An 18,129-nucleotide genomic window follows, 5' to 3' on the forward strand; every position below is an offset into this window, starting at 1 on the left:
TGCCGGCCGCCGTTGCCCCCGCTCCCGCTGCGCGCCGGCGGCCGCCGCGCCGCGATGTGCGGGCGGATGGCGGCGAAGGGCGCGGGCGGGCCGCGCTGGTGGCAGAACCGGCGCGCGCGGCTGCTGTGCATGCTGGCGCTCACCTTCCTCTTCTTCGTGGTGGAGGTGGTGGTGAGCCGCGTCACGGCGTCGCTCGCCATGCTCTCCGACTCCTTCCACATGCTCTCGGACGTCATGGCGCTGGTGGTGGCGCTGGTGGCCGTGCGCTTCGCCCAGCGCACCCGCGCCACCAAGAAGAACACCTTCGGCTGGGTGCGCGCTGAGGTGATGGGCGCCCTCGTCAACGCCGTCTTCCTCACCGCCCTCTGCTTCACCATCCTGCTGGAGGCCATCGAGCGCTTCACGGAGCCCCACGAGATCCAGCAGCCGCTAGTGGTCATCGGCGTGGGGGTGGCGGGCCTCATCATCAACCTGCTGGGGCTCTGCCTCTTCAACCACCACGGCGTCGGTGGCCACGGCCATGCCCACGGCCACGGGCACTCGCACGGCGGCCGGCAGCACCCACGCGGCAGCAGCCCCAAGGCCGAGCCGCCACGGGCCGACGGCGAGGCCGCCCTGCGCCGCGAGGAGACCAGCACCCTCGTGGAGAACTGCAGCAGCTCCAACGGTGTCAGCCAGGAGAAGCTCGGTAAGCGCCGCGGCATCGCCGCCCGCTCCCATCCCGCCCCAGAGGTGTCATGGAGCGAGGAGAGGCCTTTTCCCCAAGCAAGGCGCAGGCTGTGCGGGGACCGCTTTGCCCCTGGGAGCTTTGCTAGCGGGGCTCTGGGTAGAGGCACTTGTGCGCTGTTTCTCCAGGCACTGCAAAGTGCATCTTAAGTTGTGCCTTAGACAGGGCAGTGCGCGAAGGAGCCCGAGGATAACCCGGTTTACCCTGGGGAAAGTTGGTTTTGGCAGAGACAGCACATGGCGATCGCTTTGTCTTAGTGACACGGGCTGTCAGAAGACATTGCCGCCCTAGTGCCTTCTGACCTGGCTGCGTGTCAAGCGGCGCGGCTCAGCACCTAGGACCCGCAGCCGCATCTCCCTCTTGGGTGGGCTGTTAGCTACCTCCAAAATTTTCTCTCTTCCAAGGAGCAGATTAAAGTATGTTCCATCATAAGAGTCCCACACTTCTTCAGGATATGCCTCTTAGTAGGAGAAAAACCTTAGGAATGTGAGTCAGAACTGCAGAAGTCGTGTAGTAGGTGCCGAGTGTGGCACTCGCTGGTTGCAAAGTGCTGGTATGGCTCCTTTGAATCCGTTGGAACTCCCTAGTGTGCACAGCTTCCCACTCCCTTGCGTGCACATGTAAACTTATAGTCTCCCCAACTCTCATCTAGCTGCCTCCTCTGTGGGAGGCAGCCTCTTCCATTATTTTTAACGGCTCCAGAGGCCTGGATAGTTTATTCCGGAGTCGCTGGGTCAAAGCCAAGCACTGCACACCGGCATGTGCACTCCAGCTCCCCGTGGGAATCATGTGGCTTCCCAGTGAGAGCATGGAAAGGGCTTCAGTGCCCCTGTTTTTCCCCTGTGCCCAGGGTGACATCAGGAGACAACCCGATTGTTTTAGAGCACATTGGTCTCACTTGTGCAGCATAAACTTTGCTGCAGTGTTGGTATTTCTTTGGTTGGAGGTGCCATAACGCGTTGGAGAAACTTTTCAGTTTCTCTTCCTCCCTACCTCCTTTCTGGCTTTTCTCTGGTATTTCGGCTCCAAGTTACTTTTCATTAGTGAGATCTTGCAAGAGGCTAGGAAAGTTCTGCAGAATACACTACACCATTTTCTTGACCATATAATAAACCTTCGTGTTGTGCTGGTTCCAAGATAAGTATTCTAATGATTAGTTTCAAGCAATATAGAATTCGTTTGACCATTTATCTAATTGATATCTAAACTTGTGCATTGTCCTTGTGTAGTCAACCTGGAGTTGGGTTTTTGGCTGAATTTTTGACTAGTTCTCTGTTCAAGATTAAATTCTAGTATGGATTAAAATATACATTGTTTTCAGCTAACTTTGCTGGAGTTTCTCATGGATACCCTTCTGGCATTAAAAAAAATAATTTATTGTGGGTATTTAGGGTCTAATTTTCGTCATATGTGAAATTTTCACGTACATTGGTATGTCCTCTATGCCATGTCATAGTTACGTAATGGATTGAGTTATCCATAGCTAACCTGTGGAAATACAACAATTAATGGTGCTTGAAGACTTGAAAGAAGCTACAAGGTGCCTTAAATGAAGACTGGAGAGAGGAGGGACAGTGGCATGGTGGGAATTACATTAGGAATTACAAACAGGGGTAGGATCTCTTCTCTTGGGCTTGAAGTGGAGCTGTGGCGATCACCTGGGGGTAGTACTGTGCAAGTAATGTTTATGCTTACACTTTATTTAAAATACAAAATATATAATTTATATAAAATAATAGTAAAATCAGTCATATTTTGAATTGACAGATTTTAACCAGTTGCCATTACAAAACAAATCTCAAGAGCTCCCTGGAATTGTGCTCCCAGTCACCCACCCCTTACAGATGGGTCTACTGACTTTCTGAATCTCCTTTGATCCAAGTACTTGATACAGTGCAGGGTGACGGGGAACATCGTCTGTATCCTCGTTGTGAGAGAGACTTTTCGTTTCCATGTTCCATAACTTCTAGCAGTAGTATGGAAAATATAGCTGGAGCTTTAATGTTAAATACGGCGTTGTGAATCCTGGGCTTGGATGTGACTCATTCTGACTTCTTCGTTATGAGCCCACCCCCCTCTTCATAAAAGAAAGAACTTTCAGATGCTTCTGCGATTGCAGAGCCACAGCCATGATAGCGGAGTGGCAAAAGCTATAGGTCATATTAACAGGTTAATGTTTACAGAGCTCTGAACTGCATAACCCCAGCTGCAGTAACAAGTCCATGTAGCCAGTAGCTAATTTCCATTATATTTCTACAGCTATGCAAGTTTTCTGCCCAAGGAAGAACTTCTGGAGAAAAGCTAAAGGTTAATTGTGTAAAATGCTAAGCTTGGAAAATACTTTTGCTTGGAAAGTTTGACAGTGCCTCTTTGTAGCGATGTGTGTGTTTATTCCTTTATAACTAGTTAGACATGATAGTGCCTAACTTTGTCTTGACAAAGGAGGGTACTAAAGTGTTGGTTTGTGCATTACATGTTATTACATTCATGACACCTGGTTTTGGACGTCAGCATCGATATGTCACTTAAAAGTATTTTAAAATAAGTATTAAAAGTAACCGCTTGTGTGCTCTGATATATAAAGAGCACTAGTTTGTGGCCTTTGATAGCTTCAGAGGTTGTACTGTATTTCAGACTCTCACTGTCCAGCAGTCAGTGCTGTTGATAGACACTGCATTTTAGACCTGAAAGCTCAGCTCAGTGTATCAGTTCTGCTGGCTGTGTGCTCCGTCTTAGAAAAATCTTCCCTGTGCAGGGATTCAGAAGCCTTTTAAAAATGAGCCTCTGGACTAGAAGAGAAGTGACTGTGAAGCAGAATCCATGCAGCTTTTGAACTTCTGGTCTCGTACATTTTAATATAAAATGTAAATGCACAGCTCTAGTTCAAGAGTAATTTTTAGCAATGTGATTGTCCTTTCGACTTTTCAAAAGAAGGAGCAAATGCATCATAAGTTACTTAGCTACTTACCCAGCTTTTATAAGCTCTGTAATCTGTTTCAGGAATGAACAGCAAGTAATCAAAAAGCTTAAACAACTGGACAATGTGAAGCCAGCTTTCAGTAAAATAAATTTAATTGCATTCCTCTTTCTACTTTGCAGCTATACATTTTTAAGCCTCACATAGAAACAGTTGCCCTCTGGAATATTTACATTATTTATTGGGACAACTGGATATTTCACAACTTGGTCCCTCACATTTTAGTTGAATGTTTTCCAGTTGTGTAGGGAATATGACTAACATATGTCAGTTACTGTTTTATATGGAATTGCAGTAATGATGTGTAGTACTGTCTAATTGTTTTCCTGCTTTCTTATCAGGCGATATGAAAGACGACGTGGCTGACCTGCAAGTTAATGGGAACGCTGGTCATTACTCTCTGGATGTAGAGGAGGTTGAAGAAGACTCCAGCGCGCAGCTTAACATGCGTGGAGTTTTCCTGCATGTTTTTGGCGATGCCCTGGGCTCGGTCATTGTGGTGGTGAATGCCTTGCTCTTTTATAGTTTGTGGAACCCGTGCCCCAGGGACGGGCCCTGCGTGAATCCGTGCGTCAATAATCATTGCATGGAAAATGCTACTTTATCCCAACCGCTTGGCAAAACTAACCAGTCCGACCAAGAGAGCGTTACGGTGGCTGGCCCGTGCTGGTTACTATATTTAGATCCTGTCCTTTGTTTGATAATGGTTTGTATACTCCTTTACACAACGTACCCGCTGCTTCGGGAGTCAGCCCTTATCCTTCTGCAGACTGTTCCCAAACAAATAGATGTGCATTCTTTGAACTCGAAGTTACGCACCCTCGAAGGAGTTGAAGCAGTCCACGAGTTACACATCTGGCAACTAGCAGGCAGTAGGATCATTGGCACTGCTCACATAAAATGTCCTGACCCTTCCACATACATGATGGTGGCAAAACGCATAAAAGAGATCTTCCACGATGAGGGGATTCATGCAACTACCATTCAGCCCGAGTTTGCCAGCGTTGGCTCTGAATCAGGGAGAGGGAAATGCGAGTTTCCTTGCAGAACTCAGTGTGCTTTGAAGCAGTGTTGCGGAACAGCAGAAGATAATACTGGAAAGAAGACAGAAAAATCTTCGTCGCTTAGTATTTCTTGTTCGGAAGTTGTCATTGAATTTCCGCACAACAAAACTAGAAGGACTAAATCAGAGAGCATCCCTTCAGTTAGGCTGGAGGCAAACGCTGATCAGAGCGAGCAGTTTGAATCATCTCTGTAACTCCTGGAATGGTGCTACCTGAGTGTCGGTGACTTGACAGCAGCTCTATTGCAAGAGGAAGGGACAGACGTTTGAGATGCAGTTTTGCCAAGTAGTGTAATTGCTGAAGTCCTTGTTCTTGTCATCTTGCTAAATCTAGAATGCTCGTTTTAAAGAACATACTGTCACTGTCATGATACAATGTGTTTGTGTTGACTTTGTACTGAGACAGGCAGAAAGTGCACCATGCTGTAACAACTTCAGAAAACCAGTTTCACCATTTCAGCTGAGATGCTTTTTGTTGTACTTCAAATTAAAATATGTTTTCCAGTGAAAAGGTATTTGAGGGATAAGTCTATAGGAACTCAACATGTGTTACAGATTTCTTGGACCTGCTTTTTCCTTAAATATTTGATTTGTAGATATTTTAATATATTGTTTATTTAGAAGCCCTAAAGAAACCAAAGTTTGTAGAACACTTTTAAAGCTATAACTACTTAAAACTGGAAACCACTTTGTCAGTTTCACATATTTTTCTTACGCCTATATAATAAAAATGTGAAGGCTTTTCTAATGAATTTATCCTATAGCGTATTTTGAAGAAAACATCATGTGATTGTTAGCAACTGTCCCCCTCCTTTATGGTAAGGTAGCAAGGTAATTAAAATCGAGCTCCTATGAAAACAGCAGCTGTGAAAGGATTTTTTTCTATCAGAATGGAAGTTCAAGCTGCTGGGTGCTGCTCTGTGATCAGGACATGAGGCTAGCAGATAAAGTAACACATACTTTAATATTATATTACGGACTTTCTGGTGTTCTTTCTTATATCCAAAGTGGATGTCTCATCACAAAAAAAACCCTGAAGTTTAAAGAATCCTTGACTCGCAGTGCTATGAATGAAGCGTTGGAGCTTCCCTTTTGCCAGAAGCTCAGCTGACTAATCGATTCTTTTTTTTTTTTTTTTTTTTTTTTTTTTCAGTAATGTCCGTAAGAGCTCTGTCAGGAGGAAAGGCCATTGAGCAGTGGCAGGGTAACTCGTGCTTCTGTAAAGCACAAGCTGCTGCTTCCCTGGAAAGATGCTCGGTGCTGCCATTGTTTCCAGCTCCAGCTCGCTGTATCCGTAAGCACTTGCAGCAGCAGGAATCCCAGCCCGGCTGGTGGCAGCAGGAGGCTCCCGTAGCTTCCAAGGGGATGTGGGGGAAGGATTTTGTTCACGGTATTTTTGCACTTTAAGATGTGTATCACGTGATTTCACTTAGCAAGTAGCTAAATCTATGGTTTAAAACGTTAACTCAGTTAATTGACAACTGGCTCTAACGAAGCTGTTACAGTGTGCTGCTACCTTGCACCTTCCCAGGGCAGAAGCTGATCTATGGACTCTGCGAAGCTGGCGGAGAGTTGAAGATAAAATAAACAAGGAATCTAAAACTTCAGTCTCCAGTAAACTCCCTGACCCTTCAGACCCACCTTCGAGTTATGTATGGGAAAGAGCGCCTTGTAATCCACCTATTCCTCCTCCGCTCAAAACTAGAGAATAACTCGGATCTTCCACTGCTTGCTGTATGGACATGTCAGACAAACACTCTGCCTCGGTTTCCCTGTCTTTACCTGGGGATAATACCTACCTCACAGGGCTGTTGTGAGGCTTAGCTCGGGTGTGAGGAGCTCTGAGACCTGTTACTGGAAGGCACTGGAAGGAGCGTAAAATACTAAACCGCTTAGTGTTGACTCCTTCTGCAAATGCATTGCAATATCTAGGCACAAGAGAGGGAACTGAGGACAGTTTCGGCCTTATCCTATTCTTTGATGCTGTGGTTTTCAGGTTTTTAACAGTATTTAAATGTAGTTTTTTTTAAAGAATGTTCTTTCTTTCCTAGTGAAGGGAATGTAGCTTTGCCTGGCGGCCCGCGCGCCCGTTGCGTTTGCGGCGCGCGAGGCTGCCGGGCGCAGAGGCCCGGCCTCTGCGCGGAGCCCCACGGTCACCTCCCCATTGCCCACGGGTGGCTTTGCCAGGGCTGCGCCGCGGGGCGCCGCGTGCTCGGCCCCCTCTGCGTTCACGCGTCTTGTATAGTCTCACCAGCTAACTTAAGTGTGTTAATAGAGTATTTATATGTGCTTTTGGTTTTTTTTGGTCTGAACTACCATAACTCTCCTGTTACCTATATATGATCTAGAGTTGACTGTTAAATGAGAACTTGTATGAGACTACTTCTGCAAGATATGCTACCACTGCTAGTATATTACAAAGTATTAACCGAGTAAGTCTTGAAACGAACAAAATCTTTTTTTTTCTTCTTCTTCTTTTTTTTGAATTGTGTATCTTTACTTTTTATGGTAAACTTTCACTAATTACTTTGCTCGCTTGTTTGAAATCGGTCTGTCGTTATGAGTATGAATTGTTTAGGTCCTGCTGTATATCACTAATGCGTCATAGAACTACTGCTCTTTAGTTTATTAAAGAAAAAAAAAAGGCAAAACCGAAAAAAAAACCAAAAAGAGCAAGACAAACCATAGTAGCACTGACGAGCCTGGCTTGCTTCTCTCCTGTTGCTTTCACAAAGAGAGCAACTGTTAAGTCTTGACAGTTGCTGCTGTGGGTTAACAGTAAACGCATCCGAGTAGATGGAATTGTCGCCACTAATTCCATTGTAACTATTTAATCGTTGGGGTTTTTTTTTCTGCCATAAATCATATTTTTCTATTACTGTGTCCATTGCAGGCAATGGCTAGCGTAAAAGACAAACAGCTCCCCCCACGTTATTTTTGTTGCCAGGACAGGGTGCAGACGTGACCGTGATGACGGTAGCGGGGCGGACGGGGGAGTCGCGCGGTGTCTTTGCTGCGTACAGCGTCGGGCGGAGGTGGTGGCTGTACAGCCGCAGGGGCACTGCGTGTGTGTGTGTGTGTGTGTGTTTGGCTGTACTGGGTGCAACTGTAACCTGCGAGCTTGCCATGTAGCTTGATTTTCTTTACCTTTGCCTGTGGTTGCACGGACTGGATTTGCTCTGTGGATCACGGTTCCAGAGTGCCAGGAGCATTGGAATTACTGCACGGTCTGTCTTTTTTCTTTTCCACAAAGCATGAAACTAGCGTATCTCATGTAAGCAAACACTGCAGTGGTGGGGAGCTAATTGTATTGTGTATCACATTCCGGAATTTTTAAAATAAAAAAATATGGAACACTGATTTTAAGGAAAAAAAAAACACGGAAAGTTTGTATTTCAATGTCTAGATTGTTTATGCTTCTGATTAAACGTGTCAGATGTACCAGCATCACTGGGTGCAGTCTCTTAGTTGGTGCACGTGCGGTGCAGAGCGGTGCCGGGGGAGGCTCCTCTCGCCGCCGCAGCCCCCGGGGGCCGTGAGGCTTCGCTGCCCGCCAGGGCGAATCCCTCTGCCCGCACGGCCGGGCCCGCCGCCCTCGCACCCGCTCGGGCCCCGCGGGAGCCCTGCGGTGCCGCCGGCGCCGAGCGGGGCCGTGCGGATACGCGGGAGGCCGGACTCGCTGCGGCGGGCGCCTCCCCGCAGCCCCGCCGCCGGCTCCGGCCTCTAAGTGGCTAAACGTGCGAGTAGTTTCCTGGGGCCGGCGAGCGGCTGCTCGCCCGCAGAGCGTTCCCGGCGCGAGGGCGGCCGCAGCCTCTGCCGGCACTGCCTGAGCTCTGAAGAACGGCTGAAACACTGAGCCTTGCTGCAGCTTCCACTGGGCCTCTGACCTTCTCCAGCATTTACTGCAGAGATGCTGTCAGTGCGTTATAATCTTCAATCTGCATTTTTCCTTCTCCCCCTTCACCCCAAAACAAGTAGAAAATGCCACCGAATGCCCTAGGACTTGTGCCTGGTTTAGATAAGCCAGGGTTTGTGCAGCAGCCCTAGTCTGGAGGAGGGAGAGCGATGGCGGCGACTCCTGCCAATGGCTGCAGCCCCCGGTCGGGTGAATTTTGTGTCTAAATGTGCCAGGTTCCTCGAGAAGGGAATGGGAAACACTGTGGACTATTTTTAAGAGCGTATAAATATGCTCTGACTATTTTAGTTTCACAGCATACCATCAGTTACTCCCTTTTTAGACCCGTGTTTTAAGTTGTTCGGTGTTAATTTTGACCTTTTCTCTGCTGCAAGGAAAGAGGTGGATCCTTCCTCTGCCTGAACTAGAGCCAGTCTTGATAGTTTTCCAAGTTAAACCTTGGCTGATAACAGGCCTGATTAAACCTTTGGACCTTTGGTTTGTGTAGATAGCTCCTTTTTTTAGGTACAGTACAATCTCTGAGCAGGCTGGGGTTTATCTTTTTACATTCACTGTTATCTAGACAGTTTAAAAGCAAAACCACAGTACTAAGAAACATCTCTCATCTCTGTTCCCAAAAAACACATGGGATAAATTTGGCCTTTTTTTTTTGCCCTGTCTGGGATCCTATTTCTGAGTAATGTTGAAATATAATCAACATAGGTAGATTTCATTGATGAAAATGTGAAATTTCTTGGCTCCTTTTTAAATAAATGCTATTTTTTCCTCTTTTTTTCTTTTTTTTTTTTTTTTTCCGTTTGGACGAAGTGCTAAACTCTTGAGCAAATACCTGGATCTCCGCTGTGTCCAGCGCGCTCAGCTGGATTCCATTCTGGCGTTGATCTCTAGGAAGAGACGCGACTGGCGGGAAAGGCCCTGCCATGGGCTGGCTCCTGGGATCGGGAAGCCAACACAGGAGCCCACGTAGGAGCGGCGCTTTGGGCTGCAAAACGGTGGCCTCTGCCTGCATGCCGGGTGCCGCTGCTCGCGTTTAATGTCATGTGAAGAGACATTTGCAATTCTGCAGGACGCATCCCCCTCCTCCCAGCAAAACTCTGGAAAGAAGTGACAGACTCATCCTGTCCTGTTAGTGACTGCAGCCAAGAAACATGTGGCTGTTGGGAACAGTGCGGAGCAGGGCAGGACTGCCCCGAGCTGCCCACAGGTTGCGATGAGGAGTCCCTCATGTCATGGAGCCCCTCGTGATGCTGCTCCAGCAACTGTCCTTTTTTCTTTCTGCTTCAAGGAGAAAAAGTGATTCCGTGTTATTAGCCCTATGCAGCTGTAGGAAGGTATGGTTGGTTTTACTGGAAACGTTGTGAATAGGTTTTGCCGTTTCCAAAGCTACTTCTGCTCAGCATGAAACAAGAGTCATCTGTTCTTAAACAGGCCTTCTTTGTGACAGGATGTGCTACGATGGATTTTTTAATTAATGGATGGGATGGGAGGGGAGGGGAGGGGAGGGGAGGGGAGGGGAGGGGATGGGATGGGATGGGAGGCTTCAAGTCTGTCACCTGATTTTGCTGGCACACTTATGTTCACCCCTGCCAATCCTACATTGCCATCTGATACCCAAGAGCAGTAAGAGACTCATTGCGTGAGCCCCTCCAGGAGCAGATGCGGCTCCTAGAGCAATTCCTCGTGCTGCTTTTGCTTTGTGGGAGCTGCTGCCCGGGTGGAAGGGCAGGAGGGCAGTGGAGCCGAGTCAGACTCCATGCAGGAGATCGCTTCCAGCAGGAACTTCTATTAGTGAGGCCTGCGCCAGCATCCCAAACCTGGCACGAGGCCTTGGCGGATGAGATCCTCAAGCCTTCAGATGTGCGTGATGTTTGGAAGACTGGGGAGTTGCCCTGGGTGTGTAATTTGGCAGTGCTTGGCATGGTGGCAGGGAATGCTCCATCCCTGCAGAAACTGCCCTTCAAGGGAGGCAGAAGAAGATCTTCCTCTTTGTTGTATGTACACACACGTATATAGATGGCGTTTTTGTTGTGTTTTTTGGAATTCGCAGTCCCCAGCAGCGCCACCAGCCGCGCCGCTCGAGCCGAGCTCGTGCCCCGTGCGCGGCGCCTGCCCCGCGTCCCCGAGCACGAAGGGAGCGCCGCTCCGGCAGCCATGCCGATGCCGATGCCGATGCCGATGCCAGCAGGAGGATGTGCAGCCTGCCGCGCTTCCTGCCTTTGTGCTCCGCTGCCGGCCTCCCTGCCCCAGCCCCTGCGCCTGCTCCCGCTGCTTGGATCCATTGGATCCAAGATTCACTCCAGATTCCTGCCCTGGCTCAGCGGAGCCCTGCACAAGGCCCAGGCGCGGGTAGACCTGCTGGCCCCGCTCCACGGCTCCTGTGCGTGTCTGACAGCGCTCTCAATGACCAGAGCGGCAGGGTCTTAGGCTTTACATAGTGCTGGTTGGCTCATACTTCTTGTGATGATTAAACACAATTCTTCCTTTTTTTTTTTTGAACAGCAGTGCGAGGAGAAGAGAATTTGCTGTGAGTCTTGGTAGCTGAGCTCGGCGCTTTGTCCCTGCATGCAGCAGGAGGTGTGTGGGACACACGCCTCAGCGGCGTGACGCTCAGCGCTGTCATGGCCCACTTCTCCTTTCTCGAAGAGTAGGAAAACTACAGAAATACATATTGAGTCAATCTCCCCGCGCAGAACCCGTGTGTCAGCATTGCACTTACGTAACACTGACAGCGGGATTTTGCCAGCAGTGTGTGGAAAGCTTAGAGGATCACCAAAGGTGTGTAAATCATTCAAAACCTTGATAACATTTGCTGAAGACTTACCCCTTTTTCTTCCTTAAAATACTTAGAGAGGCTTAGCCATGCAGCTTAAGCATCTCAGTACCAATTTACAAGATTAGCTGCAAGGCTTTGGCCTCGGCCGTGTAATTCACCTGCGCTGAGAAAGCGCGACCTGCTCCAGGGAGCAGAGGCCGCTGCACCCAGCGCTGCAGGATGCGGCCTCGCAGCTCCTCGCTAAAGAGCATCTGAGAAAAGCAGGCAATGCCAAAATGTCATTTCCTTACCAAAAGCTGCCTGGATAATAACTGCAAATGTATGGATTTTTTGGTTGGGACTGTCGATCTTTCCTGCTGCCGTTTTGGAGACAGCAATGATGTTCTCTGGTCTTCTGTAGCTCTGAAGTGCTCAGCAACTCATCGCTGTGAGGCCTGTGGGTGGTGGCTGTGAAAGTCAAAGATTATCAGAGGATCTGGAAAAAAAGACTGAAACACATCCCAGAAGAAATAGAGACATAAACCTTTCCAGGACTGGAAGGCTAGCCAGCGTAACCCTAATTCCATGAGAAAGGATGGTCTGGAGCAGCAAGCACTGCAAGAAAGGTGGTGCAGAAATCAGACACCCAAAGTCTTGTTTAGCACCTGCACAGATGAAGAGTAACCTACACCCAGAGACTACGGCTTTGCACTGTGGTTTTATTGCTTGCAATGGTTAAAATACAGCAGTATTTCTGCAAATGCCTCAAAGCAAAATAAAATGCCGGGGTCCTTATGCAACACAGAGTTCCCCTTTCGAACCTGCAGCTCGAAGAGGCAGGCACTGGTCTGGGCTACAGCAAAAATGCTTAATTAAGCCAGACAGCGAGGATGGACCTCTGCCATTTTTCCTTCCTCCTTATCTCTAACCTTTAACCGTAATTACAAATCGGAGATTAATGCAGTGCCTCAGCAAGGACTGGAACAGCCAGGTTGTTGCCGACCTTCTTTATTTCCATAATGAGAAGTTCTAGGTAACAGAAATAGTCGCATGCTTTTTAAAGTTCAAATGCAAATATTTTGAGCCTTTACTAAGGATGTTTTCAAACCAAATAGTAAGCCCTCCTGATGAGGTGATTCATAGATAAGAAGAACGTGATTTAATCCAAGGAGTTCACAGAATACAGAAATAAACTTCATTTTCCAAAACCTCTCTACTTCTTCTCAGCACAATATTTTTGAATATTAGCTATAATGAAGGCAGACTTCAGTCATTGGATTTAATCTGATGAAGCAATCTCAGTAGCTGGTCACTCACTGCTAACAATTTAGCATTATGCAGAGTTCTAGCTGGCTATGGGATGTGGGGAAACAAGGACCAGAGCAGCAAAATTGGGTGGAAAATTCCCATTGTTTTATAAGAAAGCTTTACAAGAAAGAAATGACTTCAATATTATGAAAGAAAACATATATCTTCCTATCTAAGATGTAATTTTGCTTGTATTACACATATTATCCAGCAAAAGTAATCCTTGAAAATTCTGGTTACATGAGGATGACCTCACGGAAAATTTGTCTAAAAGTAGCAAGTTAGGCCCCGTCCTATTGTTTCCAGGCAATATTTCCAATATTTTCAATATTCTAGAAATTCAAAGTCTTTCCAGTAGTGCTTCCTGGCAGTAGAAGCAGAGTGGAGAGGAGCAGAGAGCGTTTCTGATGCAGGACCATCATTACTGCAGGTCCCTCAGCTAGTCCTCAGAGAACACACGTTTGTTCTACACAATGTGAAAACATTTGGGGTTTTAACCCAAACCAATCATCCTGATTTATTTAAACAAGAGAAATCCTCCACAGGAGGAAAGAGCAGAAAGTCATAATCAAATTGACTTGTGAGGACTTGGCCACAACACCTCCGGGTCCCGAGTGCTGGCTGCCAGGGCCAAGGCTCAAATCTCTGTGTTGAGTGAGATTAGAAGTCTCTGAAGCAACTCGGGTCCTGCAGGCCATGGCACCTGGGAATGTGGAGAAATCCTCAGAAGAGGGGGCTAGATTAATTCCCCATACATTTAGCCCTTGCTAAGAATAGTTTTGTTCTGCAAATATGATTTAATGCAAGTAGAGTCGCTCATGTTTGGAGGAGGAAGAGGCGAAGGTTCAACGAGATCTCACTGTGACACTTGTGGTCAGGCTAAGCTCTTCATTAGGTTGACCAGATGGGATGCCCATGGTTATTACAGACCCGTGGGGTAACGTTCCCCCTCCAGGCCCCTGCAGTGAGCGGATCACGAGCACAGGAGCCTGCCCCGGCGCTGGGGTCTGGCAGTGGGGCAGTGCCCTCTGCCCAGGGCCCACACGTGGCTGACCTCCGTCTTGCTGCTCATCCATCATCCTCATGTGCCAAGAAACATGGACGGCTCTCCCGGACCGGGAAACACAACCGCTTAAGTTGTATGGAGCGAGGGCCTCGGAGAAGCTCTGCTTGTGAGCGTCATGTTTTGACCATAAGTGACCTGGGGCCTGACTTTCTGAGTCATGTGCAGGAGCGTTTCGAAGGAAAGTTAATGCTACACTGGCCACCAGATAAATCTATACTGGAACACCAAGGCAGAAAGATAAAGGGGACACAATTAATACTGCTTCCTTCTCAGATAGGAGCCAAGCTGAGGTGGAGGAAGGACACTTTATATAATGTTTTCTGTCCCATCTTTTCCCCTTTCCCCCTTTGCATGACTTCTTGCTACATGGATAGAAACAGACTTCTGTTAACTTTTGATTATTAAAAAAATAGCCAGAGCAATCTCCGACCGAAATTGGGGTTTGAGAACACAGCAGGATAATGGGAAACTTAATAAATGCCCTGTTGTTATAACATCTGTCATTTCAGCATTAACAAGCTCATGACTTTAGCTGCTGAACGATCACAGCTCCACGCTGCAGATTAAGGGAAAGGCCGCTAGGCTTTTCAAGCGAAAGCTCTGTGCACGGCAGGAGGCTTTAACCTCTTGCATCCTGAAGCTGCTCCGCGGACGCGGGCTGAAAGCGATAGTGGGACACACTCCTGTGCAGGTCAATTAGGAGGGATACACAAGCAGTTGCACTCAGGGCTTTGCTCATTTTGTTCTCTTTGATGTCCAGAAGAGCCAGAAAAACTCTTTTTCTCTCTCTTTTATTTTCCTTTTCTTCCTTTCTTCCTTTCTTCCTTTCTTCCTTTCTTTCTTCCTTTCTTTCTTCCTTCATTTCTTTCTTCCGTTCTTTCTTTCTTCCTTTCTTTCTTTCTTCCTTTCTTTCTTTCTTCCTTCCTTCCTTCCTTTCTTTCTTTCTTTCTTTCTTTCTTTCTTTCTTTCTTTCTTTCTTTCTTTCTTTCTTTCTTTCTTTCTTTTTATTTATTTATTTATTTATTTATTTGTGTTTTATTTCAGTTTGGCCAGACCTTGGCTCTCTCAAAGTCTTCTGGAGATAAGAGTTAAGAGACTGTCTCAAAAAATGAATAAAACTGCTGGAGCAAATCTGTAAGGTCCCCTTGTCTGTAGGGCTGCAAATATGCATCAGCAGCAAACACAGAGGGGTATTTTTATTCATCTTAAAACAAGACTAAGTAAGGACCACAACAACTGCACAAATACTAGATCCCGCACTGGGTGTCTCGCCACCTGTTTCTGTGATTTCTTTAGCTTGTTGACTCATACTTTTCTTTTCTGGAAGCTAAGGAAAATGTGGGCCATGCTGAAAACGCTCCTGGTTTGGCTTCCATGCCAGGCGAAGCTCATCCAGAACGGTCCTGGGGAGATGGGATTTCTGCCTTTGCATTTCTTGCTTCCGTGTATCAGGCGGTGGAGCGGGAGCAAAGTGGCCTCCGGCAGTGCGGCGAGGGAGCTGCTCCCTCCATGGGAAGGAGAGGACGGGCTCGGAAAAGGGGGTTACCTGGGCTGGAGGGAGCCCCATGGCCTGGAGCGGGGCTGGGAAAGCTGAAGAGCTCCCCAGTCTTGCATCTCCACCCCGAGCGCTCCAGCAGCCCCAGTCCCAAGCACCTTTAAGTGGAGTTTGGGCTCCTTAGTGTGTCCGGGGATGCTGACTTGCTTTAAAGAGGATCAGATTCATCCTGGAAATACTACCCTTGTGTTTGAAACAAGAAAAAAAACCCTCATAACCAAGCAAGGCAAGGTTCCTAGAAGAGCTCCTACCTTCTGGGCAATCAGTTGGCATGGCTGGAAAGAGCAGACGTGATGTAGGGCACTGGGGCATACGAGCCCTTTCTCAGGTCACTTATAAGCACCTGGTTTACTCTGTGCTTTCACCTTCTGTTCCTATTAATGAGATTAAAGCACAAGCAGGAAAGAGGTTCCCCGACCTTAAAAATACCAGTACAGGCATTGCTTTAGCTCATGGTGGTTGCACTTGAGTGATAGACACGCTGAGGGGACTTTTTTTCTCTTTTTTTTTCTTTTCTTTTCTTTTTTTTTTGTAAAATGCTTTAGCTTTCTGAGTCTAAAACCACTTTTCATTCTGAAACTCTTTTCTATCAGTGAAATTATATGTTCAGACTTTCTCAGCATTTTGAGTATAGTGAAACATTTTGACCCCGAGTGCTTTCTCTAAAGGCTTTTCAGCACTAAAATTCCGCTATTTGCACTGCGCTAATTGGAGCCCATGGAAGATGGAGAGAAATGAATTCCAATAATGCGCTGCGCCCATAGCACTCAGATCTTGCAATTAAACTGTGCCGTAGGATTACGCATATTAGCACATGAATTACTCTTTAAATGATATATGTTGAACCAAATAATTATCGAAAGCTTCTGGAAGGGGTAATCAGCGAGGCGAGGCTGGCAAAATACAAAGCTTTTCTTCAGCAAAGCACAAATAAAGCTACAGAAAACACAATAAATCGTGCCCTGCGAACGAGCGACCAAGTTAATCTATGTTTCTTCTTTCTGAAATACGAGTGGCATGTTGCACTTCTCCCCCACTACCTTTAAAAATAGACAAAAATTAGAATAATAATAATAATAAACAACAGCCTTGGGGAGCTGGGGGGTTTTGTTGACTGGAGATAGACTGTGGGGAGAGGGCCCAGTTGCCCCGAGGCCGGAGGGGCCACAGGTGGCCGGCATGGGGCACCCCGCGCTTATCTCAGCCGCCAGCCGGCCGCTGTGTCGGAGCCCCATGGCCGTCCCCACGGAGCGCCATGGGGCCGGCCCGCGCGTCGCCGTCCCTGTCCCCGTCCCCGCGGCGGCGGTGGCCTTGTCCTGCTGCAGGAAGGTGATAAGGCTCCGCGCGGCAGGCGGGCCGGCCCGCGCCGCAGGCTCTCAGGAAGGGCCCGCGCCGCCTCCCTCGGCCTTCAAAGCAGGGCGCGCGCCCGGGGATGCGGCCCTGGCCTCGGCTGCCCGCGAGATGTGTGTGTCCTTAACCCTGCCTGCGGCCCCGCAATCGATGGCCCTTTGCCTCCCACGAGTGTTCGGCAGGGAGGTATTTCCAGGCTGTGGCAAATGGAGCGCCCGGGCGCCTCCCTCCTGCGGCGCCAGGCAGCCAGGTCCCGGGAGCAGATCCGCATGGGTGTTTTCCAATCGGTTACTCTCCTCGGAATGTTTGTGGCATTTCCCCCTGGGATCGGAGGATCGCGTGGAGCAGCTGCTCCTGCGTTATCCACCATGGCGCTTCAGCCGAGCGGGGCAGTGATTGTGCTGGGACAAACCGGCACAGGTTCGTGCTACTTTCTGCCTGCTGCTAAGGGCAAGGGCAGTTTCAGGGGGTCAGGGCGCCTGCAGAAGCCCGAGGCAGCAGAGCAGCGCGGAGCCCCCCGGGCGGGCGGCAGGCGGCCGGGTGCCCTTCCGCAGGCACGCGGTGCCTCCGCTAACCCCGACCTGGGCTCGTACCGGGTGGAGGGAGCCGAGCTGCACACGGACTGCCCCCCTGCCCACAGGCACACGTGGTCCACACGTCTGCCCTCTCCCAAGCCCGGGAATGGTCCAAGGAGATAAGTTATCTGTGCAAATGAGCGCGCCTCTGGCCTTGCGCACCTTGTGGGAACAAGGAGAGCGTCTGAGAAGGAAGGAGGACGAGACGGAGAGGGACACGGGGCTGGGCGGGCTGTGCTTCCTACCTACTTTCCATTCCCACCAGCTCCCGGCTCCTCTAGGGGCAGGATACAGGATGAAAGACCCAACAGACCCCGTGTGACAGTCCCCAGGTCATAAAAATACAGGGATTTATGAGTGAACAAATGTGGGATACCTCTGACCCTGTGAAAACAGTAGAAACTTTCTGCTTAGGGCTAAGCCCTTATTTCTTGAAATGACCAGGGCATCTGTGGCTTCTTGTGCAGCTCCTGCACCTGGGTAACTCAGCGCGCAGGCATGTGCAGAGTGACTAGAAACATACACGGGCACTAAGAGCACTAAGCCAGTGCGCTGGTCAGTGAATGGTGTTTTGAGCGATTTTCCCAGCCTCCAGAGCAGCCAGGATATCATTTTTATTGGGGACATGGGGCACAGTTGCGTTTCGAGGCAGGGACCCAGGGGGAGCGTCGCAAGGTGCCTGCGGGGGAGGCAGCGGCTCAGGTCCCGGCGGTTACCCCAGTGGAAGCCCTGAGGACGTGTTGTCTTTGCATTAAGCTCTGCAAGTCTGGCTCCCCATTGTTAGCGACTTCCCGGGGTTTCGTGTATCTTGGCATGTTTGGATAAGCAAACTGTTCTGAA

The 18,129-nt window shown here is 48.6% G+C and overlaps 1 protein-coding gene across 1 annotated transcript; it reads left to right on the forward strand.

Annotated features, from left to right (window-relative positions):
- Positions 1-54: 54 nt before the first annotated feature.
- Positions 55-5,892, forward strand: SLC30A1 (solute carrier family 30 member 1). The gene is made up of 2 exons (XM_026048405.1): positions 55-688; positions 4,046-5,892. The coding sequence occupies exons 1-2, from the start codon at positions 55-57 to the stop codon at positions 4,960-4,962; spliced, it is 1,551 nt and encodes a 516-aa protein (XP_025904190.1). The 3' UTR covers positions 4,963-5,892.
- The last annotated feature ends 12,237 nt before the right edge of the window (positions 5,893-18,129 follow it).

The sequence above is a fragment of the Nothoprocta perdicaria genome, unplaced genomic scaffold (assembly GCF_003342845.1).
Source record: "Nothoprocta perdicaria isolate Ctin4 unplaced genomic scaffold, notPer1 scaffold_54, whole genome shotgun sequence".
Classification (NCBI taxonomy): domain Eukaryota; kingdom Metazoa; phylum Chordata; class Aves; order Tinamiformes; family Tinamidae; genus Nothoprocta; species Nothoprocta perdicaria.